Here is a 25,398-nt window from a genome sequence, read left to right on the forward strand (position 1 = left end):
TCCCTTCCAACCACTGTTTTTGGGCATCAGTTATCTGACTAGCTCCTAATATATTCTCTCCTGTATGGGAAGTTAAGTATGTTAAAAGTTGTCTTTGCTTGAAATTTATATTCAGATAAAGTAGAACTACTCACATATTAGTCAGTCAGTTAATGAACATTTATTAAACACCTACTCTGTACTTGGCACTAAGCTAAATGCTGAGGATACAAAAAGAAAGTCCTTGACCTGAAGGAGCTCACAATCTAATGAAGCATTATATAAACATACCATACATATATTAACATACTATATCTACCTTGGACAGATATATAAGTTGGACAAATTGTAAGTGTTATATAACATACCTAAAATTTGAGTTTACCATCCATCTACTTAATATATAATTTTCATTGTTTTCTCATGGCTCACTCTTTGAATAGAACTAAAACAGACCCTTTTTTCATCCTCTAGGCAAAGAATCATGCTAAACAAGGAATAAAAGAAGTAAAGAGTAAACTAAAACACAGGGTATGTCATAGAGTTTTACTTTCTTCCAACTTTGCACTTGCATTAGTTTGAAGCTTATACTTTTGCATTATATTATACATATACATTATACATTAGTTTGAAGCTTATACAAATCACAAGAGATTTGTATTTTTAATGACTTTTGAAATATGCTTAGTCCTTTGTTCAGTAACACATTTTTCATAACAAGCCCTCTGGCAACTATCTGTCATTCTATATGCATTTACTGAATAATCTCTTTATTGTTTGCATGTTTTATCATTGAACAACAGAAGTCTTCAAAGTTACTTTAAGGCATGTATGTTTTCATAAAGTTGATTGCCTTGGTATCGTAATAGAAGTTTTTGCTTCAAGCTGAAAGTTTAAAAAGTGAGGGTCTTTAGCTTAGAATTAACTCAGATATTTTTGCATTATGTGGTCTTTATAGTTTTAGTTATGTTAAACTGGGCAATGTTTTCAACTTTCCAAAGGCAGAATTAATTTCAATATATATTCTGAAAAGAGTTTCTCAGATTACTGTGTTCTCTTGAATTTTACTGTGTTTGGAAGGGGAAACACTGTTAATACTGTTTAATATTTTTCTCTTTGATAAGAGATAAAGGTAAACAAATTATGTTTAAAATACAATTTACTTAAATTATTAAATATTTACAAAACTCATTTTGAAAGCTATTAGCTTCATGTAAAAATGAATTTCATTTTTCTACTGGAAAAATCCTATACTTGTCTTTAGCCAGTTGTATAGTATTTTTATTTATTGTAGGTCTTATGTTTTCGACCCTCCTTTTTTTTGGTGAATATGTTAAATAAGTGGTAAAAGTGTCTTTTTTCATAGGAGAATGAAGAAGACTATGGATCTTGCTCTGGTTCTGTACAGTATACACCAGTTTACACATTACACAGTGAAAAAGGTGGGAAGCTAGAGAAGCATAAACTAGCACAGGTAAGACTTAGAATATTTACTTAAAATAAAAAGTAACAAATTTGTCTTCGTTTTTATATTATTTTTGAATTAGTTATTATTCTGTTTTTGACCAGGTAACAAATGTTTCACTTTTATATAGTGCTTCTTATGGTAAAGAAAATGCCAGATTACATACCGTTCTATTTCCTTTATGTGTGCCTTTGTATAGGCCCACCTATGCCTAGAATTTGCTCCATCCTTACTTTTGCTTCTTAGAATATGTGGCTTCCTTTAAACCTCATCTAAAGCACAACTCTTATACGAGCAGTTGCTGCCATCCCTACTTACTAATGCTCCCCCACTACCTTGTAAATATATTTTGTTTTTACGTGGATACATATGTTTCTCCAATTAGCAGGTAAATTTCTTGAGAGCTGAGATTGTTTTGTTTTTGTCTTTCTATCCCTACTGCCAGGCTTAGAACCTGGCACATAGTAGATATTTGATAAATGCATTTTGATTGATTGATTATACATGCTATGTTTAAAAATAAATGTATGTGCATACACACATTTATGGAGAAAATTTTGAGACTAGGGAATACATTCTATAAAAAGACAAAATAGAAACTGTGCACTGAGTCATGACTATAATGTAATCTAATAAGGATAGAAAGGGATTTTAAAGTCCCTTTCCCCCCAAATTCAGTGGGTCTTAAGTTATTAGAAGTAGAGAGAATAGATTTCCTTTCAGGATGACCTAGTCCAGAGGGGTCAAACACACAGTCTGTGACACTTCCAAGTGCCCCAAACTAGATTAAAATGTAATTGGAACATATTGAACAAAATAAATAAAAACACAGGAAAACATAGGTAATGCTCCACTTTAAAACCTAAGTCAGTATGTGACCTGCAGCAATCCTTATGTACAGTGTAGTGGCTTCTATTTCTATTTGAATTTGATGCCACTGATATAGTCTATAATATGGGTCATGGAACCCAAGGTATTAGAAGAAAACTCATGCATGTTAGTAACATTATATTTCACCTCTAGTTTGTTGTCTTTTAGTTCATAAGAAATAAGATAATTGTAATTAATTTTATCTTGGGGATTTTAATTCAGGTGTCCTTTGCTTTCCAAAATAGGTAGTATTTAGATCTGTAAGGGACCTTAAATATTATCTAATCCAAGCTCCTTATTTTATCTTTGAGGAACCTGAGGCTCAGAGAAGATGTTGCTTTCTTAAGCCACACAGAAAATAAAAAACAGAGCTTTGGATTTAAACCCAGTTCTTTGGGCTCTTAATCTGGTGTTCTTTCTATACATCCTACTTCTCTTATCTTTGAGTCATTTTGTTTTTGGAAATGTACTAGGACAAAGTATCTTTTAACGTATCTTAGATTTAATCATAAAATTGTAGGATTTTAGAACTGTATCTTGATTGATCATTTATTCCAAAATTCTCATTTTACACATGAGGAAATGAGACTCAGAATATAAATGACTTGGTAAAAACCATACAGCTATCTAGTTAGGAGTAGAACCAGAACCAGAGCTTGGGTCTTCTAACTTTAAATCCAGTGTGCTTTCCTAAAAACATCAGCCCCAGGGAGAATAGGGGAAAAGGGAAACCTAGCTAGGGAGTATTTATGAAGACCTGTCTAGAGTCATACTGCCTAGATCCTGTGCTCACTGCTGCCAAATCTCTTAGGTATCTTTCCATACATTTCCTTGTCCCTTTCCCTCATGTGATAAGTGAGAGCAGACTAAGGCAGTCTGGTGACTCAGGTCTGAGATTGGAACAAAATGAGACATTTACAGGTTATTTATAGGTTATTTATAGATTATTCAATAACAAAAGGAAGTTTACTTAGCCACAGCTGGAGTAGAACATTCATATTAATCCTTACTAAGATCTCCATTATATTATGAGCTTCTTGAGGGCAAGACTGTCTTTTTTCTTATTTGTATCACCAGCACTTAGCACAGTGCCTGGCATATAGTAGGTGCTTAATAAATGTTTATTGACTAGAGCATGGAAAGTATAGAGCCTTGATTTAGCTGAATGCAGCTCTCCTGTTACAGTTTTAGTTATTTTGGTAATCTTCAGTCAGAAGAATGAGGAAGAAGGTCCAGCCTTCCTGTCTTGGTTGTTTTTGTACTGAAGCAGCCAGAAAACTACAAGGCCAGATCCTTTGTCCCCTGAACCAACTAAATCTTAAAGACAATTTCAATACCTTTCAAGGAAAAATTACCCTAATCTACATGGGCTTTAGGATATTGTTTCCACCACTCCTCCCCCAAGTACCGTGGACTACCTTCCAGGTGGACTTCTTCAGACTGGTCTGAGGAGAAAGAATACTTAAGAAAGTGAATATAAGATACTTAGGGCACAATGGAAGGGCAGGTAGGTGGCACAGTGGATAGAGTATTGGGAATAAAGTCAGGAAGATTCATTTTTGTGAGTTCAAATCTGGCCCCAGACCCTTACTAGTTGTGTGACACTTAACCCTGTTTGCCTTAGTTTCCTCATCTGTGCCAGGCACTGTGCTAAATGCTTTATCATTATTATCTCATTTGATCCTCACAACAACCCTGGCAAGTACGAGCTATCATTATCTCCACTTTACAGATGAGGAAACTGAGCCAGGCAGCGATAAAATGACTTCCTCCGCTAGTAAGCATCTGAGGCTGGATATGAGCTGAGATCTTCCTGATTCCAGGCCCAAAGCTCTGTGCATTGTATCACTTGTTCTCTAATTTATCTGTTCTATAAATCTAGATTTTATGTGCATTGGATTTGATTAAAATAAGGTAGACCTGTAGTGGATGGATCTATGTGATAGTCCTTCAAATAAGTAAGTTATTGAGTGCACAAACATTAACTTCCTCAAGGACAGGAACTATTTCAGTTTTGCTTTTGTATTGGCAGTACATACCAAACTGCCTGGCACACAGTATGTGCTTATTAAATCCTTATTAAATTGTTGTTCACACTCCTAGATCTCTCCCACAGTCTTTCTGTATATAAGGTCCATCTTGTCTCCAGTGCTCAGATTCTTAAAATCTAGCCACTGCTCAGATTCTTATAATCTAGCCAATAGCTCAGTAATGTTCAGATTCCTTAAGAATCTGGCCAATACTGTGGATGTTCTAATAAAAATAAAAAATAAACTGTTGTTGAATAGTATTTACTAACTGATAACTTGGGAACATGATTTTAATTCATTTCTGTGGTTGATCATGTCACTATCAGAATATCATATCTACTTTTAGGGCCTGGGGTGCTCTAACTTTCTATAGTAAATGTATTGTTTTAATTTATGGTATCTGTGTATATTAATTTTCAAATGCCATTTGGATTGTATTCATTCTCTGTAATATGATTAATAAGTTTTTAATTATTTCTTTTAACAAGGCCACTTAAATGTGGGAAAAAAATGTTCTTTGTAACCTCCAAAGGAGTCTAAAATGAAAAGAATTAAATGCAGAGAAATGTGTTAGAAATGGCAAAGAAATAAAAAAATACTACTGTCACTAAAATATCATATACTTATTATCTTATTTCACATTTTTATAACAATGTAAATGTAAAAGCAGATTACTGATTTATGTCTTCTAGTAAGCCCTGCTTTTAAAAAGTGCTGTGATGGAGAAAACAAAATGAGGTTGCATAACACTCTGCAAATTATTTTCTTATACCTAGCCTAAATCTATTTGATGGTTTTCTGTCATGTGTTATCATGATGTAGCTCAAATTGCATCTATTACTAATAAGCAAATTAAAAAGTAACATCCTATTTAAGATTCCACTCTTAGAAAGTCTTACTGTTAAGATATATTTTTTCTGACATGACTCCTAAATTTTCCCCTTTACAACTTCTACCCAGTTTTCCTAGTTCTGACTCCAGAGTCCCAAAATAAGTCTAATCCTTCTAATACATGACAGCTTTTCAACAATTTGTGCAATTCTTATGATCCCTGAGTCTCTTCAACAAGCCAAAGAGCCCCACTTCCATAAGGTGTGGACTTGAGGTCCATCAAGTCACCAGGACAGCTGCATTTTAAGAGTGCCAGCCCTCTCACCCCTATTTCCTTAAAGTTCACATGAAGACCTAGACTTCAGTCACATGATTTACCAGAGATAAACTATATCTACTAAATACCTGGGTAATCTTGGAAGCAGCAATGAAATTGGAGATACATTCTGAGGAACATGGCTGTGATTATAGATAGTGAATTGACTGTTACAAAGTTGATTGAGAAGAAGATTATGATAGCACTAGGAAAAGAACAATATCTTTTCCTACTTCCTCCAGGAGGCCTCTGTTGTTCCTGAACCTTAGCTGACTTAAATTGTTAGATATTGGGTTTACTAAAAATGCTAAATATTGAGCAGGCCAGTGGCAGATACTAGACTAAGTATGTCAGGTCTATTTATATATTACTTTAATGTCTGGCTATTGAAAGATGAGAGCTTAGCATTCTTTATTTTGTCTATCTTATGAAGTTAAAAGTTAGTCTATCTCTCTTTCTTTCTTTTTTGGTGAGGCAATCGGGGTTAAGTGACTTGCCCAGGGTTGCACAGCTAGTGAATGTCAAGTGTCTGAGGCCAAACTTGAACTCATATCCTTCTGACTCCAAGGCCAGAGCTCTGTCCACTGCACCACCTAGCTGCTCCTAAAATTGGTCTACCTCAAAGGTAACCTGGTGTGCTGTAATGACAGTCTTCCATGGCTGGCTTTTGTCTCTTTGCACATAAATAATTAACTGGTAAGAAAATGAGTTTTTTTAAAACAAGTATATTTTGTAGTATTATAAATTTGAGACTCTGGTCTCATCTTCCTTATATGAATCTGACTGAATTAAGAGAATAGCATTGCCTTGTAATAAATGGTGAATGGACGAATACACCAATCTCACTACAGTGTTATCCTTCAGTTTCATGTTGTAGATGCCACCATTAGGAACTTTTGGTAACTAAACTTCGCTAAAGAAAGTCAAGGGTGGGGAACCTGTGGCCTCAAGGCCCCATGTGGCCCTCTAGGTCCTCAGATGTTCAGTGAAGTTTGGATTCAGTCAGAGGGCTGCACTTGAGGACCTAGAGGGCCACATATGGCCTCGAGGCCGTAGGTTCCCCATGCCTGGTCTAGATTATAAAATCCTAAGTCTGAGAGCAGAAAGAGACCTTAGAAATTATGTAGCACAGTGGTATCAAACTCAAATTGAAATAAGGGCCACTAGTTTGTATATAGGAATCCCTGCAGGCCACATATTGACTTAGTTTTAAAATGTGATATTATCTGTTTTATTGTATTTTTATTTATTTTGTTAAATATTTCCTAATAACATTTTAACCTGGATTGGCCACATTTGGGAATGTTCTGGGTCTCATGCAGGTCATATGTTTGATGTCTGATCTAGCCCAGCCCTTTTATTATGCCAGTGAGTAAAATAAGTTGTGGAGAGGTTGACTTGTTCAAGTTCACTTGGTCAGTAAAAAGCAGAGTAATGTTTAATTCTGGCACTGTCAATCCAAATGCAGCTCTCTTTGCTCTATACTAGACATGCCTTTTAGTGTTTTCCATGTATACTGTAATTAGTACACATAATAGTTTGATATTATTATTACTAGATTTTAAGAAGATGTACATTGGGCCACCCTTTGAGTACAAAGACAGAGAAAATCTCACATGTGCTCTCTTCACAACTCTTAATATTTTAAATTCAGATCAAAGCAGAAAGAGTCATAAAGAGGAGCTGTTCATTTGTTTCAGTCATGTCTGACTCTTTGGGACTCCATTTGGGGTTTTCTTGGGAAAGATACTGGAGTGGTTTGTCATTTCATTCTCCAGCTTATTTTACAGATGAAGAAACTAAGACAAACAGGGTTAAGTGACTCACCCAGGGTCACCCAGCTAGTGTCTGAGGCCAGATTTGAACTTGGGAAGAGTCTTCCTAACTCCAGGCCTGACACTCTATTCACTATGATACTTAGCTGCCGTTGAGAGAAGGAGTAAAGCCTAACTATCATGTGTGTCAAGTGGGGTAGGAGAGAGATCCCCATGAAATGGAGAAGAGTGTGGGAGGTCTTGAGAGACCAGTTAACTCTCCCCTCTTCTACATTTCCCTGTCCTTGTGTGCTTTCTGTAAGGGGAGCCAAGAGATCTGGCTTCTAGTCTCAGCAGCTCTGTAGCTGCTCATTTGGGCAAATCACTTCATCTCTCTGGGCCTGTTTTCTTACCTGGAAAATGAGGGAATTAAACTTGATCATTTCTGAGCCTATAAGAATTGACATTCTACTCCAGTAGTTCATCATGGAGATGGCTCAAGTGCTTCAAGGTTTTGCCAATTGAATATAAAAATTCTGATTTAAAGGCTTTAAGTATAGGCCCAACCACAGACCGTCTATATTCATTCAGATAAGTCTAGATGCATTGAAAGGCTCTTCACTAGAAAGATGACCACCAAGTAATGACTTATTTCATCATAGCACTACAAGAACTGCCAGCCAAGACATAAAGAGTTTGCCATCTGCATTAGTGGTGGGAATTTCCACACTGGTGAAAGCAAAGATTTTCTAAATACTGAAATATTTTATAAACCATACTACGATATGTATTTTTTTGGTTAATGATATATTTTTACTCAAAGAAATAACCTTGACCTGCTTCATCTGCATTTATAGCTTATGTGACCAGTTATTTAAGAAGTGTGTTCAGAGTCAATATAGATAACTTAACAACATTTCTTTGAGGTTTGTCAATGGAATAATTTTTATTTATATTTTAGAAAAACTAGAGTATGATCACTTGAAACCATAAAAGTACTTTAAAGCTAAAAATGAGTTTTGAAAATTTTTATAAATTTAGTGCTGTAAAATATCCCAAAACAACTAAATGTGTCTTATGTCAAAGTTTTCTTTTATTACTGGCTTATCTATAGAACAGAATGTGAATATACATTCCACTCCAACAAATAGTAATTTGTGTGCTGGTCTGCTAATTGGTACAGTTATTTTCTATTTTGTTGATGAGGCTTAAATAAATGTCAAGGGGACAGCCATGAAGATTTCCCAATTAGGCTTCACATTTGTAAAACCCAACCCTTTTCCCTTTCTTGCAAAGATGACAGTTCCAACTGTAGCCCCAGCCTAACAGGACTCCAGGGAAAGGATCTTCTTCTACTTCTATTGAAAATAGGGCCATTTGGGCCCAGTGAGAATATTGCCGCTGGTTTCAGTATAGAATAGTTTTTAACAGTTAATATTTACTAATATATCCTACTTCTTTCATAAATTTCTTTAAAAAAAAAAACCTGCTCCAGATGTTTAGAAATGAACAGTGCATTGAAACAAATCATGATACATAACAAATCTGTGAAACCTAATCTAAAGGTAATTTTCCTGTTATGTGAAATGATGGTTTGAGTATATTTACTTTTTAATTTGTACTTGGAAAATATATTTTCTGCAAAGGAAATTTCCTCTTATATGTATACAGTTAATCTGAAACTAATATTGCCTACTCTTCCTTAGGTTAGCTCTTGTGGGGATATATGTGTATATGTATGTATATGTGTGTGTGTGTATGTATGTATGTATAAGAAGAGCATGTTAACGTGAGTAAGCAAGGGAGCTTAACTGAACTACAAATCAACATTAACAGATGGATTGCTCTAAGCAAGGAAAAACCACAGCAAAATCTAGTGAAAGTAGAGGATTGAAGCTTTTTATTGTTAAGCCTTACTAAAACCTTAACGTGTATGTTGCTGTTAACTATTTCATTTCTTGGCCCAATAAAAATTCACCCAGTTTTTTTTAATCTTCCCAATGAATTAAATATGCAAAACTAGTATAAGAAATTATGGGTGGTGGATTATGCCTTCTTTTATTATATGCTAAACATAAAACATGTTATAAACTAGCAGTTTACATCATACACATACCTATTTATGTTTATAAGCAGGAAATTAAAGTAAATTATGATAACAGTATTTTAGTGAACTAGTAATAATCACATTTTACTTTTTTTCCCATTCTAACCATAGACTATATCTTTCCATTTCAAGATGTGAACAAATGGAACAATCCATTTAATGCTGTTTTGCTTACCTCAGAACATACACCCCTACACATATATGTGCATATATGTACAAACTTCCACTTAACTGAGGCAAATCCAACAAAGTGCATCTTTTTATCAGAAAGTGGATTTTTATTATTTTTTCATGTAAAACCATTACACAGAGTAGTAGTGTAGTAACTTTACAAATCATTGTAGCATGTAGTCAAAGTATAGTATAATATCTATGAATTTGTTTTATAATGTAATGATGTACCTTTTTCTCCAAAGAGATAAGGGTAATTACCTCTAGGTAACCACTTTTAGGAAGACATTAGTGAGGTATGTTTTAAAGATACATCTTGGTTGTGAGTGGATATTTGCAAGGAATCCAAGAAACAAATTAAGCAAAAAAAACTGAACAAATGCACTAACTTTTATGGTATATAAGAATATCACATTTTAAGATGCTATACATGAAATGTTTCTGTGAACATAGTATAGATTGTCTAAATCTCCCTGTTTTAGGGGTTGTAGGTAAGAGAAAAATTGAAATGTGTATATTTTTAGTACTTATTATATTATTTTCTTAGGAATTTCAGTATATTATTGGAATAAAATGAATAGAGAGAATGATATTTGCTAAGGAGACAGAGCAGCTCTCAGAAAAGGCCACCATGTATTTGTGTTCTTTTGAGAAATACTTCTCATAGGAGAGTATTTTCCATTCCTTTAGTCAAGATTAAGTATATTTAGTCATTATCTGTAGAGAAAGCTACTCTGATCCGGAAGAAGGTGGATGGATCCCAAGTACTAAAGCAGAACCAAGGTCAAAGAAGACAAAGGGAAGAGGAGAAGATAATTAGAAAGTGGAATGTTGAATATAAATATTGTATAGCAGTTAAACCAGGTTATATCAGTCCTTACTGATTTCAGAAGCATAAATTGTCAGTGTTTTATTTGATTTGGCTTTGTACTGAGGAACTACTGTTGTGACTAAAATGTTAGCCTAATGTGATATGGAAATCCAGTGAAGGGCTTGAAAGAGTTTTTCATAAAGCAAAATGAATGGTATAGTATTGAATGACACATGTCATGTCCACTAATGTAAACATGAACCTAGTATAGTCCTAAAACAGGCAGCATTTTAGCATGCAAGTTGATACTTTCATAAAGTATATTTTCAGTACATTTTAATCAAGTTCTAATTCTAAAAAAAGTGTTTCTGGACTTAGTTTGAAGAATATGGACAGCAAGATGTTAGCATTTTATTTTTCTTGAAGGCAAGTTGTTTTGTCTCTGTTGTTCAGATATCTCTATTCTCAAATGTTGAATTTTCTTTTAATTGGAAAAAAAATAGTGTGCAAAAAATTCACCTTGTAGATTACGAGACTGCCCTCTGGTGGGCATTATATTAAACTTGTTTTATATGAAAGAAGATCACAGCAAAATTTAAACACCTTTAGAAATGAAATCTTTTAGAAACAAAGTGGAGTAAACAGTTGGATATTTATATTGCCATAAAATTTTTTTCAGGAACATTGTTCAGTCAAAAGAATATTTAAAAATTAATTTCATTTTATGTTATCTAGGAAAACTGGATAAATGATAGTGCCACTACCTGAAATTCTGACATCAGAAGGAACAAGTTAGAGGGAAACATAATATAATGGGTTTTGTGAGAGTTAATTTGTAGTTGGTATCCGTGCAGTTCTTGTATTACACTGGTGATGCCAGAACAAAAATGGATTACTAGTCATCGGTACCAATATAAATAAGGCAATAGTAAAAGAGCACAAATTACTTTGAATTTTAGACACCCTTAGGTGTTAAAAGAATTGGTAGATATGATCGTTGAGCCATTTCTAGTGACATTTCAAAGATTGTAGGAAATAGAAGAGCTACTTTAAGATTGAAGGAAGACAAATATTGCCCTAATGTTGTTGTTGTTGTTGTTTTTAATGGTAAGAGACTGCAAACAATAGGACAGTCAACTTCTACTCTTGAAACAATTTTAGGATGGCTTATTAAAGAAATAGTGAATAATTAAAAGGAAAACAATGATTTAAAAGAGTCCACATAGCTTCATTAAGAACAGGTCATGTCAGATTGAACTTTATCCTCTCTCCCCCCCTTTTTTTTTTGACAGTTTTACTAAAGCAGGAGATTTGGGGAATTCTGCAAATAAAGTTTACCTAGATTTTAACAAAACATTTGATAAAGTATCTCATAATATTCTTGTGGAAAAGAGATGTGGACTAGATAATTTAAAAAAAGAGAGAGATTTATACAGAATTGGTTGACACTCACTACTCAAGAATAATTGTTAATGATTCACTATCAACTTGATACATCTCTAAGTGAAGTGCCCCAGGAATCTACTTGGTTTTAATATTTTTATCAATGAATTGAGTAAAGGCATAGTTGCTACACTCCTCAGATTTGAAGAAAACATAAAACTAAGAAAAATAATTAACACTCTTGTTGATAGGGTCAGGATCCAAAAAAGACTTTGGCAAGTTAGAGTATTGGAATTAATCTAATGACATGAAATTCAGTAGGGATAAATGTAAAAGCACACTTAGATTTAAAAAAAAGTTTACAAGTACAGGAAGGAGAAAGCATGGCTAGAAAGCTATCTGACAAATGTCTGAGAGTCTTAATAGATATTTCTAAATATTATAAATAACAATTATGTATAATTATAAAGCACTTAGCACAGTACCTGGCACATAAGCAAATATTTAATAAAGGCTTGTTCATTTCCCCTTCTCTCTTAGGGGATTAACATGCTCAATATATGCCAAGCAGTTGATATGATCTTGGTCTGTATAAATAGCAACATAGCATCCAATAATAAGGAGGTTGTACTCCTTCTGTAGTTTGTCTTGGTCAGACCACATCTGTAGTATTTTCCTAAAGCACAAATCTGGCAATGTTGCTACCACCATCACCTCTACTTGTTGAACTCCAGTGGCTCCTTATTAACCTTAAGATCAAATATAAACTCCTTTGTTTATAATATGAAGCTCTTTATACTGTGGGCCCTGTCTTTCCAATATTCTTGCACATTATTCCTCTCCATGTGGTCTGCAGTAAAGTTCAGATATACTGGCCATGTTGTCTTCATTAGAATATAAGCTCTTTGAGGGCAAGGACTGTTTTTGCTTTATCTTTGTATCCCCAGTGCTTGGCATGGTGCCTGGCATGTAGTAAAGACTTAGTAAGTGCTTGTTGATTGATTTATTATGCATAGCACAATTTTTAAAGGACATTGATAGCAAAGGGCCTTGAGTATATACCATGTAAGGATTAGTTAAAGGAATTGAAACTGCTTAGTCTGGAGACGAGTTAGAAGATTATTATGATAGACCAAATGAAAAGTAATGGGGGCCTAAACTGAAGTTCTACTTGTGTGAGTTGAGAGAAAGGGATATATACAAGAGGTTTTGTGAAATGACAAGATTTGACAATGGATTGGATACGTAAAGCAAGCAAGAAATAGAGGATCGTACAAAGGCTAAATGCTTGAGTAAGTAATAGGATGGTGGTGCACTTTCCTGGAATAGGGATGATGCAATGGATAGAGCGACATCTAGAGCCATAAGTCCAAATCCAGCCTCAGACACTTACTAGCTGTGTGACCCTGAGCAAGTCACTTAACTTTTTGCTTCAGTGTCCTTAACTGTGGTTAATAACAACACCTTCCTCCCAGGATTGTTGTGAGGATCAAATGAGATAATATTTGTAAAGAACTTAGCACAGTGTCTGGCACCTGGTAGATAGTATATAAATTTCCCTTCCCTTCCCTCTTCCCACCCTTCCTCTTCCTTCCTTCCTATTTTCCCCTTTCCCCTCCCTCCCTTCCTTGTCTCTACTTTCTTCTTTCCTCTCCCCTTTTCTCTTACCCCCTGTCACCTTCCCCCCCCCTTTCCCTTTCCCTTCCCTGGTAACTTTTGAGAGAATAGTTTTAGTTTAGTGATGAAGTCAGAAACCAGATTACAAAATGTTTAGAAGAGATTGAAAGGGGATGAAAGGAATTGAGTCATAAAGTGTAAACAGCTTTCTTTATTTACTTCCCAATGAGTTTGAGAAGGGGAGAAGAGAAATAGGATGATAGCTAGCAGGGATAGTGGGATGTAGTAATTCTTTTTAAGGAATAGAGACTACTAGGTAGGGCATGTTTGTACACCACAGGAAGGAACTATTAGAAAGGGAGAGATTGGATATTAGAGGGGAAAAGGAGATAATAGTAGAAGCAACCTGCTAGAGAGGATAGGAGGGGATAGATTCAAGGGAGACTAGAGTGAAGGAGGAAATGATGGAGGATGATACCAAGTAGGAGGCAGAGAAGAAAAGAAGACAGGGCTGTTGGCAAAAAGGCCTAGATTTTCTTGGTGAAAGTATAAGACAAGATCCTCAACTGAAAAGATGTGGAGAAGGGATACTTTGGGAGGCTTGCAGAGAGAAGAGGATGTTTAGAATAGTCATTGTATACGTACATATATAAAATACACACACACACAAACACACACACACACGATTAGAATGGCTGTTGGAAAATAGAAAGGAAGAGGTAAATTTCAAAGACAATCAAGAAAAATCTGATGAATTTTATCACTGATTAGTTATAGTGGGTACAGGGTATTATTTATTTTTTAGATAGGTTAAATGTTTAGGTAGTCCATTGGTTTAGTATAGAATATCTCCAGTCTGATATCAGTAGTCCATACTCAATTTTAAGGCACTATCTTTATAGAAACCTATCAGTTCTCAGTCTCCCTCCCCTTTGTTTTGAGTCACAGTTTGGAAATTCAAATAGATATTTCTAAAAGTCTGTCATAACATAAGAATCTAAACAAGAAACAATTATCAAAAGATTTTTAAGACTTCATTTATATCCCGAAATGATGGATAGTTTTGTCTTAGAATCAAAAGCCTTAGGTTCAAGGCCTGCCACATTACTATCTATGTAATCTTAGGCAAGTTCTTTGGACCTCAGTTTCTTCATCTTTCAAATGAATGTTGTCTACTCTATGATCTCTAAGATCTTTTTCAGTTCTGTGCTTTTTTTTCTATAGTTTAAATGGTATTAAACTTTGAATATTACATAAATAAAATATTTGTATTTTTAAGTGATGTGACTTACTAAATTTTAATTATGAAAGTTTGTTGAAAGAAATATAGTTAGTTTAATCTTTATTGACTTTTAATTACCTTAACATCAGTCCTTGAAGAGACATGTTCAAACTATTAAATAGAAGGGAACTAAAAACTCCACATATTACTGAAAATGTAGCAGATGAGTTTTGAAACCTTTTAAAATGTTGAAATATTGAAATATTGTCAGCAAAAGTGAGATTGCACATATCTTGCCATTTATCAAAGGGTTATGTGATTTTTTACTTTGAGGACACTTTATCCAATATCCTTGTTAAACTAACTGTGTAAACACTGATCAGTAATGACTGAGGCCTTGGAAGTTGTTGCTTGGATTGCTTTAATAAAGCTGACATTTTCAACCATTAACATTCATGACAAAATAACAGTTTTGAAATTGTGTCCTACCTGTATTTTAGATCATTATTGCTTAAAATAGTGTTTTTCAGGTACTTTGCAAGTTATCCAGTTTACCACCATGATATACGAGAGACATAATAAGACCTTCCATTACCATATGAAATTGTTTCTAACTTTATAGGATATGGTCTGAAGAAGGGAAGGCTGTGATACCTATTAAAGTACTGAAGCATACCATTGGTTAAACTCATTGGTTTATGATCTTTGCAGGACACTGAATGTAACAACTCTGTATTCTACAGCTTCAATGTTTAGCCAGTCTCTTGGTTTGATATAGACTAGATCTAGTCTAAGATTCATCATCTGTCCTCAATTTTAAGGGACTTTATGGAAAGATACCAATTTTTGGTCTCCTCCCCCTTGATTTGAATCATAGTTTATAAGTTTAAGGGCTGCAACCAGAAAGAGTCCTCCAAGCCAATTAAACAGTGAACCAAAAACCAAACTATAATGAAGAAAATAGTCAAAATTAATCACATTTCCTGGGGATCCTCAGGATAGCCACTTTTCTGAGACTACTTCATATTCCATTTCATCTGACAGAATTGCTCCCATCCCTATCACAGTCACTGTCTTTGAATACATTTGTTTTTAATTTTATTTTAAATTGGCACTAACAAGGTAAGGAATCCAAACCATTCTCTCTTGCATGAAAGTGGTGCTTCCTGCACAAAGATATCAATTAAAATTAAAGTTTTAGTTTACATTCCTTCTCCCATCTTCCATCTCCTTGACTTGTAAATTGTTTCTAATGTTTTTACCTTTAGTCTCTGATATAAGTTTTTTAGTTAGAATTTTAAAAATACTTGTTAATTAATATGTATAATGTTCCAGAACAAGTTCCAACTTTTTAGACATTAGAAAAATCTTTCCTTGACATAATTAATGATGCTATAACTTTTAAGAAAAATTCTCTCTGAATCAACCAACAACTTTTTTATTAAGTTCCTACTATATTCCCAACAGTGTAGCTATGTTGTGTGTGTGTGTGTGTTTAAGAACTTTATATATGAAGTTGTGTTGTGTGTAACTGTTTAATATCATTAGGACTTCTTTTCTCAATTTCATCTATTTTGCAATTTGAAATATTGAAAACCAATCTAATTTTTTTATCTGAAATGGTACTCCTCAACTTGAAACTAAAAGGAAATTTTAATTACCTTTTACCCACTATAGCCAATCAGCTATAAAATCCAACAGATTCTTCTTCTTTTCCCCACTTTAAAGTCCAGCACTCTAGCTATTACACTACCTAGCTACAATCAACAATATGTAAACAGCTCTGGTTGAGGTAAAAGGTTGTAATCGATAGTCTTGGTATAAATAATTTGTGCACATTCTATGTCATATTCTTCAGTATTTCTCATCATATTGCAAAAACTCATTAATCTACCGAAAACAGTTAATGATTAGTCATTGTCCCCATTCCATAGAGAACTTAAGGAAGATACTTATCTAAAGTCATACAAACTTTATAACTAGAATCTGACTACTTTATTCTCTTTAAAAAATGAAGTTAGTCATCTTTAAAAATCAATATAATATTCTTTCTGGAAACAATGAATTTTAGACTTGCTGATTTTATGAATATACAACTGATACTGTTATATTCTAGTAAGACTATAGTATTATAGAGCAACAAAAAAATGGATGTTGGGGTTTTGTTTCTTGTGGTAATAAATGTAAGTAAAGAGGCTAATATAAGTCAGATCAGGAAAGAAACAGAGGCTCTCCTTCCATGAAATTTATGGGAGAAGTAGCACACACTTCACAATGCAGAAAAGACAGAAACTAAAAGCTTAAATAACTGCAAACAGCAGGGTATAGAGGCAATGGAAGGTTTGTCTAAATGTCTGACAGATTTTGCAGCTGCATGTATTATGCTGCAACATCTAGCAGAACTTTGAAAAAATATTTATAATGTTCCTTTTGAAATTTGTTAAGAATTTTTATTTCTTTTCTTTTCCTCTTTTTTTTTCATATGCAATCTGTGCCTGTCTTTCCCTCCTTGTCTGTTTTATTAGCACTTTAAAAGAAAATCTACCATTCACCAATGCGTGCTGTGCTGTGTTTTGACTGGCTTGGTGCTATCCAAGGAGCTCTAGTTGATATTTTATGGTAAAAGTGTTTATTGACCCTCAGAAAGATCATAATACACTTGCTAATTTGAGATTTTTGTCTATATCTGTAATAAAATTATTTTCTAACCAAATGTGATCTCTGCTAATACATAATTCATTCCTTTGATACCTGTACCTAGTTATTCTCCACAAAGACAGGCAGCACAAATAGATAAACGAAATCTTTTCCTGTCATTATAACTTTTGAGATTGTCATTCCCCTCATTTATAGACAGTTTTATTGGAACTCATGATTTCTTTAATATGGATTGTAAAAATATTGAAGAAAGCTAGATTAGCCAATGTTTGTTATTCTTGTTCATATTTTACATATGCAGCTCCACATGTAGTGAATTTTCTGTAATATAAATTAATTCAATCTCAGTTTTCTGCTGACCTCTATTTTCAAAGTTATAACTTGAGTCATTTTTCCTATGTTGTATTTTCTCATATAATGTTCTAATATATTATTCCACCTGAATATATGTAACATTTTTTTCAGTGCCACAGATAATAGTATTATAGATTTAGAGGTAGAAGTGATATTAAAGGCCATCTAAAATAACTTCATTTTGCAGATGAGGAAGCTGAGGCCCAGGGCGGATAAGGACTTGCCCACCATGACACAGAGAGTAACCAGTCAGAGGCCAGATTTGAACCCAAGTCCTCAGACTCCAAAACTAAGTCTCTTTCTGCCATAGGGCACTGTCTCCCCTATAATTTGCTGGAAATAATAGTCAGTCATAATATGAGTTGAAAATTTTCATAGAAAACACTTCTGCTAATTTGCATATTGGACAAAAAAGCCTCACAAGGTAGAGGCAAAACTTTTTTTCACTATTAATCAGAAGTTGTTTTTTTTTTCATCAAGTCTGTTCTTTTTTCCCCATTAGTCATTTGGCATTATTTATTTTTAAATAATTTTCTCTTCTATTGACTTAGTTATGTTGTGCTTACAATTAAAAGAAAACCAATACTCTCACCTCCTGAACATTCCTCACCAGGTATTAGATATTACAGTTGCTCTTACTACAGCGTGCAAGTAACTAAAACACATTCTTCAATATCTAAATTTTAAAATAGATACTGTTTCAAAGTAGGCAACTGATTTCTCCAAAATTTTAAGTGTCCTGTAGATGTCCAGTAAATGTTTAATGGATCAAATATTAAATTATACTTAAAATTTTAATTGTTTGTATAGTCTATTAAATTGTAAGAGACTGATAATATAAAAGGGGCAACAGTTTATTCATTTATTTCTAATTTTTTTGTAAAAACTAGTCACTTTTTTAGATACTATGTATTGATTACTAGTCCATTACACTGTACATTGATAAAAAAGTAAAATTCAAACATACTTGTGAAATTCAAACTCATCATGCTTTAAAGTCAAACACTAGTGGTTCTAATAAAATCAGGGTACTAGCCAAACAAATGGTTGGAGTTGACGGTTTAAGGGAAAACAGAACCCTTAGTTTAATTAGTCTATCCTACCATGGACATTCCCTCCCTGACATTGATGAATACAATGGTCTTTCCTCAGTCCACATCTTTAATGTCTTCCCTGCAGGAAACTTAATTCTTAAAAATTTAATTCTCCTTACCCTGATAATTTTCCTTCCTTGTTTGTTGTTGGTTTGTTTTTTGTTTGTTTGGGGTTTTTTTTGACACTGCACTGTTGTTCTCTTGCTACTTTTTGGACTGATACTTCTGAATCTCTTTTGCAGGTTCATCATCTATGTCCTACCCCCCTATCCATGAGCGTACCACAGAGTTCTGTCATGGGTCCTCTTGTATCTATGTGATCTCTTCAGCTCCCATGGAGTAATCTATCATTCATCCCTATGCAGATGAATCTCAAATGTATATATTTAATCTTTATTTCCCTTGAGCTCTTGTCCCACATTTCCAGTTTCCTGTTTGACATTTCTACTTGGATGTCTCATATTCACCATGTCTGAAACAGAACTGATTCTCTTTTCCCCTAAACCTGCTCTTCCATTACCTTCACTATTTCTACTAAGGAAACCACCATCCTTCCAGTTACTCGGGTTCACAATTTAAGATTCAGCCTCAAATCTTAACTTTCCCTCACCCCCATATCCATTCATTTACCAAGTCTTGTCCATTCCACTTCCTCAATATCTATCAAATCTTTGCCCTTCTCTCTGTTCACACCATAACCACCATAATCCAGACCCTCAACACTTCTTACCTAGACTATTGCAGAGTTTTCTATATGGTTTCTTTAATCCAGTCTTTCTCCTCTATAATTCATCTTTCACCCAGTTGCCAGGTTTTCATTTGTAAAGGGCAGGTCTCACCATGTCACTTCTCTTCTTAAACTGCAATGACTTTGTGTTGCCTTAAGAATGAAGTTCAAGCTCCTCTAATTTGCATTTCCTGTCATTCACAATCTAGCTCCCTTCTCTCTCTCTCTCTCTCTCTCTCTCTCTCTCTCTCTCTCTCTCTCTCTCTCTCTCTCTCTCCCTCCTTATTGTTCCTCTTCCTACCCTCTCCCCTCCAGGAGGGCTGGCTTCCTCACTGTTCTCCATACGTGCCCCTGTTCCTTTGCACCAGCATACTTAGAATGCTCTCTCATGTCATCTCTCCTCTTAGAACCTCTAGCTTACTTCAAGACCCAGATTGGGGCAACCTCCAACAGAAAGCCTTTCCTCATCCTCCTTATTGTTAGCACTCTTTCTCCTCAAATTATTCTATATTTATCTGTGTATGAGTTGTATTCTCCTAGTACAATGTAAGGCACTTGAGAGCTAGAATTTTTTGTTTTGTCTATGTATCCACAGTGCCTAGCATAATACTGTGAATGTAATAAATGTGAAATAAATGCTTGGATTATGACATGAATCAATGACACAAATTATCAGACTTCCAGCCCCCTTTATTGTCTTCTCCCATTAGAATATAAGCTCTCTGAGGTATTCCTTGCTTATTATTTGTATTTCCAGCTCAACACAGTGCCTACATGTTGTAAATAAATAAATGCTTCTTTATTTGTCTATCTTGGAAGTAGAGGTATAACTCACTAGGCAGCATCCTAGATACTCCTGGTTTGTAGTTGCTTATCAGTTTTCTTCATTGGACACTTCCCAGTGGTTCTGAATTAAGGAATAAAAGGCAGTTACCTCAAATGATGCTTCAGGCAGAGGGTTAGATTTTTAATACTTCTATTTACTTAGTTGTAGAAATGGATTATCTGCACTATTTATAAGTTAAGAATGAAATGTATATACATATATACACAATATACACATACAGACATATACACACATATTTGCAGGAGAGGTGTTAGGGGATTTTTATGATGAAATTACTAAAGAAATAGCTGCCCAGTTCTCTAATCTTAACTAGTTATTAAGCAAGACTATTTGGTAAACAACCCTGAATGGATATTTCTTTTCAACTCTTCCTCAAAGTAATATTGTTCTAGAAGTTACATATAAACTGATCATTTATTATTAATCATAACTTTTAGGCACGCTTAAAAAGACCAATGAAAAGCACTGACTGTGTCCTATTTGAAGATGAAGATGATGACATGGACAGAGCAAGCAAGTGAGTAAATTACTTGTTGTCATATAGCCTGAGGTCTTACAGTAACTGATGCTTTGGGTCTTAGTGGATATTTCAGAACCGTAATGTCTTAAAAACAACTAGATCTTTCCAGGCACATGCCTGTAATCTCTGTTAGGAGAGACCGAGTCTAGTGGTTCTCTTAAGATTGGGACTTCTGAGTTACAGTAGGACAAGAGCCAATCAAGTATCTGCACTAAGGACATTAGTATGGTAAGCCCCCTACCTCCTTTGGGTTGGGGAGAGTGAAGAGCACTGCACTACCTAAAAAAGAGTGAACTAGAGCAGGTTAAAGGACCAATAAATAGTAGGATGAGGCCATAGTAATTGCTATGGCTTCATAGCAAGCCTGGACAAGATAGAGAGACTCAATATCAAAATAAATAAAGTGAGAGAGATAGGAAGGAAGGAATGAAAAAAAGGAAGGTAGGCAGACCAGATGATCAGCTGGCCTTTCTGTTCCTCACACATAGCATTCCATCTCCCTTTGCACAGGAATTCCACATTTTCTGGAGTGCATTTCCTCTTTAATTCTACCTCTTATATAGCCTAGTCAACATGAAAGCTCAGCTTGACTGCTACCTTCTTCAAGGGGTCTTTTCTGATCCCTCCCCCACAACTGCTAGTGTTCCTCTCACAAAATTATCTTGTATTTATTTTGTATACTCTTTAATGTTTACATTTTGTCTCTCCCTATCGAATGTTTGTTCCTTGAGGGCAGTAACAATTTCATTTTTGTCTTTGTGTCTTGAGCACCTATTATAGTGGTTGGTGCTTAATAAGTATGTATTGATTGATTATAGTTGAAGATTTTGTATTTATTCTCAAACCTAAAGTCTTAGTGCCTTAGGATAGCTTCTGTCTATTTTTGCATTCCATTAAACTCAACAAAAGTTGAATTGTTATAAAAGTCAAAGTCCCTGTCCTTCAAAAACTTTTGGTTCAGTTGAAACATACTCTTTGATTCAAAGTTTAATCATGAATGTTATAATTGATCAAAAGGTGTTTACATGCAGATTTTGCAATCTGGAAACTATCTTTTTGCATACCTTCAGTTTAGCCTTTCTTTTTCTTTAGGTTATCATCGGAAGACAGTGAGGAAGCTTCTGCTTATTTTTATGAGAGTGATGATTCTGTTGAAGCTAGAGTAAAGACTCATTACCCAGGTGAAATGGACTTACTAGGAGAAATCCTTGATACTTTGAGTACACATAGCTCAGATCAAGGAAAGCTATCAGCAGCAAAGAGCCTGGATTTTTTTAGATCAATGGATGATATTGATTACAAGCCTACGGTTAGTCTTTTCTTTTTTTTTTGCTTTTGCAATTCAGTGTTTCAGATTACAGACTACCTGATACTCCTTTTCATTTGCTGTGATTGTCTGGGCCTATGATAAAATCTGTAGATTGTTTAAAGTCATTTTATGTTATGCTGTGTTAGGTAAATACCAGTACTTCAAAAAATATGGTGCCATTTTATTACCTAAATTTATGCTTAGTTATCAAATGCTAATATTTCCCTGTAGGTTCCCTGGTTCAAGTCACTGCTGTCACTAATTAGATTTCTTTCCATCAAACAAAAAACGTTATCTTTCAGTCCATTTTATACTTGTCTTCTTTGGGGAAACAATTACATGAAGTATGTTGCTCTGGAGTTCCCAGATAATATTAACACAGAGAGATTTTGACATTTATTTATTTATAAATAGCTTCCCATTTTATTAGCTTAAAGATTAATAATAGTCTGCATACTGCATTTTAAAATAACTAGCAGAAATGATAAGATTATGACTCTTGTTTTGTTACCAGAGAAGACCAAACATCTACCCCATATGACATCGAATGTGTAAGTTCCAAGGTGAGAAGTCCAAAAATAGTATAGGCATAGAAGTTTAACTTCTGTTTCATTCTTATCAGTACCAATAGAGAAATTTGGGAGAATTTAGTTAACACCTTCAGTTACATTCTTTATAGAGTTGAACATTTATTTTGAAATTTTTTAAATGCCAAGGAAAAGCTATGAAGTTTTCTTTAAAAAAATTTATGTCTTAAATTGTGTATTCTTTCAGAACAAATCCAATGCACCTAGTGAGAGTAATCTGGCTATACTTTGTGGCAGTTCTAATGATCAAGCTGAATGGAATCTTGGTCAGGATGATAGCGCTCTCCATGGAAAACATCTCCCACCATCCCCAAGAAAACATGCTTCTTCTGCTGGTTTAACAGAATCTCTCTTTATTCTGAAAGAGGAAAACAGTGAAAAACACCTCAGTGCCAACAATGTGAATTGCCCAACGATGATGGTAAATTCAACTTCTCCTGTAGAATCAGTTTTACAACTTGATTCTTCAGAAGATTCACAAACACATAGTCCTTTCCAAGGAAAAACTGAAAATAATGAAACACTAAGCCATACCTCAGATGATCAACTTAATCTCAGCCTTAGACGACATCTATCTACTCTAGTTCCCTGGGAAAAAGATGGGAGTGAAGCAAAGGAAACTTCTGGAGAGGTTGGACTACTTCATGAAGTCGTGACATTATGTCATATGACATCTGCTTTCCATCATGGTTTGAACATTTCAGAGGATAACAGCAGCGGAAATAAAACTTAAGTTGGTTGTCAAAGGGGAGATCACTTCCTTCAAAAGTTCATAAGGAATCCTCTTAGACTTTCAAGTTATATATTAAACAGGTTTTGTAGGAATCATAACTCTCTTAATTTTGAAATACTGTTTGGTTTGGTACATGAATTTCGCCTGTTCAGTAATTTCATGGCTATTTTCAGCTATTGATTTGGTATTTGGAGTCTTAAAGATAAAGCCAACTGTGATGTTGTGCTTTTAGATCAGGTACTAGTTTGTTGAGTCTACATATTTAGCATGATTGCCCCTGGAATATGGTGCTTAATGTCATCCATTTCATTTATCCAGAGGGAAACATATATGACTTTCAGATAACCAATTAGTACTGCATCCCTTTGGTTGAGCATGAGCTGAACAAGTTGTTATAAAATGAGCCTGAAACTCTTAAAATACTGATCAGCAAATTGCCTTAATCTTAAGCCTATATTAAATATTACACAATGATCATGAGTGATTTATGATACTATACTTAATTGTCTCAGAAGGCAAATGTTCTCAAGAGCAATAATGACTTTTTATGCATTGATTCAAGGGCCAAAAGTACTTTTTTTAAATTAAAAGAATCTCATAGAAATGTTGCATATGAGTTATAGAAAGAAAAATAAGGCCATGTCTTCCAAAATTTGAAAGGTATGAACTTACCTTTTACTCAGTATATGAAGTGCTAAGGCATAATGTGAAGTCAGTGAACTTCTGTTTACAACTGAGACACTTTAAATAGTTTCTACTGTCCCCATGTACATCTCTACTATCGAGGAGTCTTGGAAAGGGAAATATGGGATTAACTGAATTCATAGACTATGTTGCTAAGATTTATTTTATTTTTATGAACCAATCTTTTGAAATACCATTTACTTTGAATTTTAACATCTTTCTGGATTTTGAAATTTTGAATTAGGTTTAACATCTTCCTGGATTTTAGAAAGGAATAATGATCTGTTTCATAGTAGTATAGGATAGATCCAAAAGTACAGCTAGAAAAAGCAGTGAAATGTTACGTTTCAATTGGGTTCTGCAACTTTTCTATATAATATACAACTACATCATTAGAAATAAAAAAAATGGACAGTATTTTTAGGAAAAGATAACTAAACAGTTTACTTGGAGGATTTTGAGAGGCAGTCCAATAAACATTAGACCTTCACTATGAAATATTTACTAAAAGAATACTTTTTCCACATATGCTTGGTTTTAGTTAAGTACATTTTTTTAGTTGCCAAAGATCTTTTTAAGAAATATAAAATTTTTTTTTTTACAATTTGTCTTTAAAATATTTGAGCACAGCAAGGGTTATGTTTTTTTTCCTGTCCACACTCCAAAATTACAGTAGACATTTTTACATCCATTTAGGTTTCAAATGGAAAGAATAATGTGAACTGTGTACCTTTACTGAAGAAAAAAATTTTGAAATATCTTTTTATAATACAAAAACTCAAGGCTTTATCAAATATTGCCTTAATCTGCTCATTCCAAATTACAGTTATAATTCATTAAGGTTATATGCAGTAAAAAGATTTTATTTTGTGAATTTGCTTTTAAATAATAGAAAAGAACTGTAGGATTGTTAAACAATTTCTGAAAAGCAAATTACATCACCTACCTTAATCAGCAAGCCCCACTTTACTATTTGCAAAAAACAGTTAACTGAGATATATGGTTCTTAAAAATAAATTTTGATGTAAATTATTGCTTTAGGAATCATTCATATCTCTGAAGTTTGAAAAATACTGAAATCTAGGATATGTAAAATTCATTTTCGTCCATTTGCTTAATTGCATGAATCATGATTGTATCCCATGACCTATGTTTGCCTCCTAAATCCTTCAGACAGTGTACAAGGTGGGCAATTATACAGATGTGATCATTTTGTTGAAAAATGTTTTGCCATAAATATCTAAGTTACATATTTGATTAAGTGATTTAAGGTACATTTTTAAGATTGTTTAAGTTATTTTTTTAGTTTCAATGATATTTTAAAGGCTA

General features: G+C 34.1%; 1 protein-coding gene across 4 annotated transcripts in view; it reads left to right on the plus strand.

The window, feature by feature from the left end:
- Positions 1-25,398, plus strand: part of DENND1B (DENN domain containing 1B) — a 390,124-nt gene that overhangs the window by 320,804 nt on the left and 43,922 nt on the right. For 3 of the 4 annotated variants that reach the window (XM_027843459.1, XM_027843461.1, XM_027843460.1), the window contains 5 exons: positions 454-510; positions 1,346-1,453; positions 20,674-20,753; positions 21,849-22,065; positions 22,840-24,590. In XM_027843459.1, the coding sequence (XP_027699260.1) occupies positions 454-510; positions 1,346-1,453; positions 20,674-20,753; positions 21,849-22,065; positions 22,840-23,385 (1,008 nt within the window). In that variant the 3' untranslated portion in view covers positions 23,386-24,590. Of the gene's footprint in view, positions 1-453; positions 511-1,345; positions 1,454-20,673; positions 20,754-21,848; positions 22,066-22,839; positions 24,591-25,398 lie in introns of those variants that run through there. The other variant, XM_027843462.1, reaches the window with a different exon arrangement.

This window comes from Vombatus ursinus, unplaced genomic scaffold (genome assembly GCF_900497805.2).
Source record: "Vombatus ursinus unplaced genomic scaffold, bare-nosed wombat genome assembly UNPS02014909.1, whole genome shotgun sequence".
In the NCBI taxonomy this organism is placed as follows: domain Eukaryota; kingdom Metazoa; phylum Chordata; class Mammalia; order Diprotodontia; family Vombatidae; genus Vombatus; species Vombatus ursinus.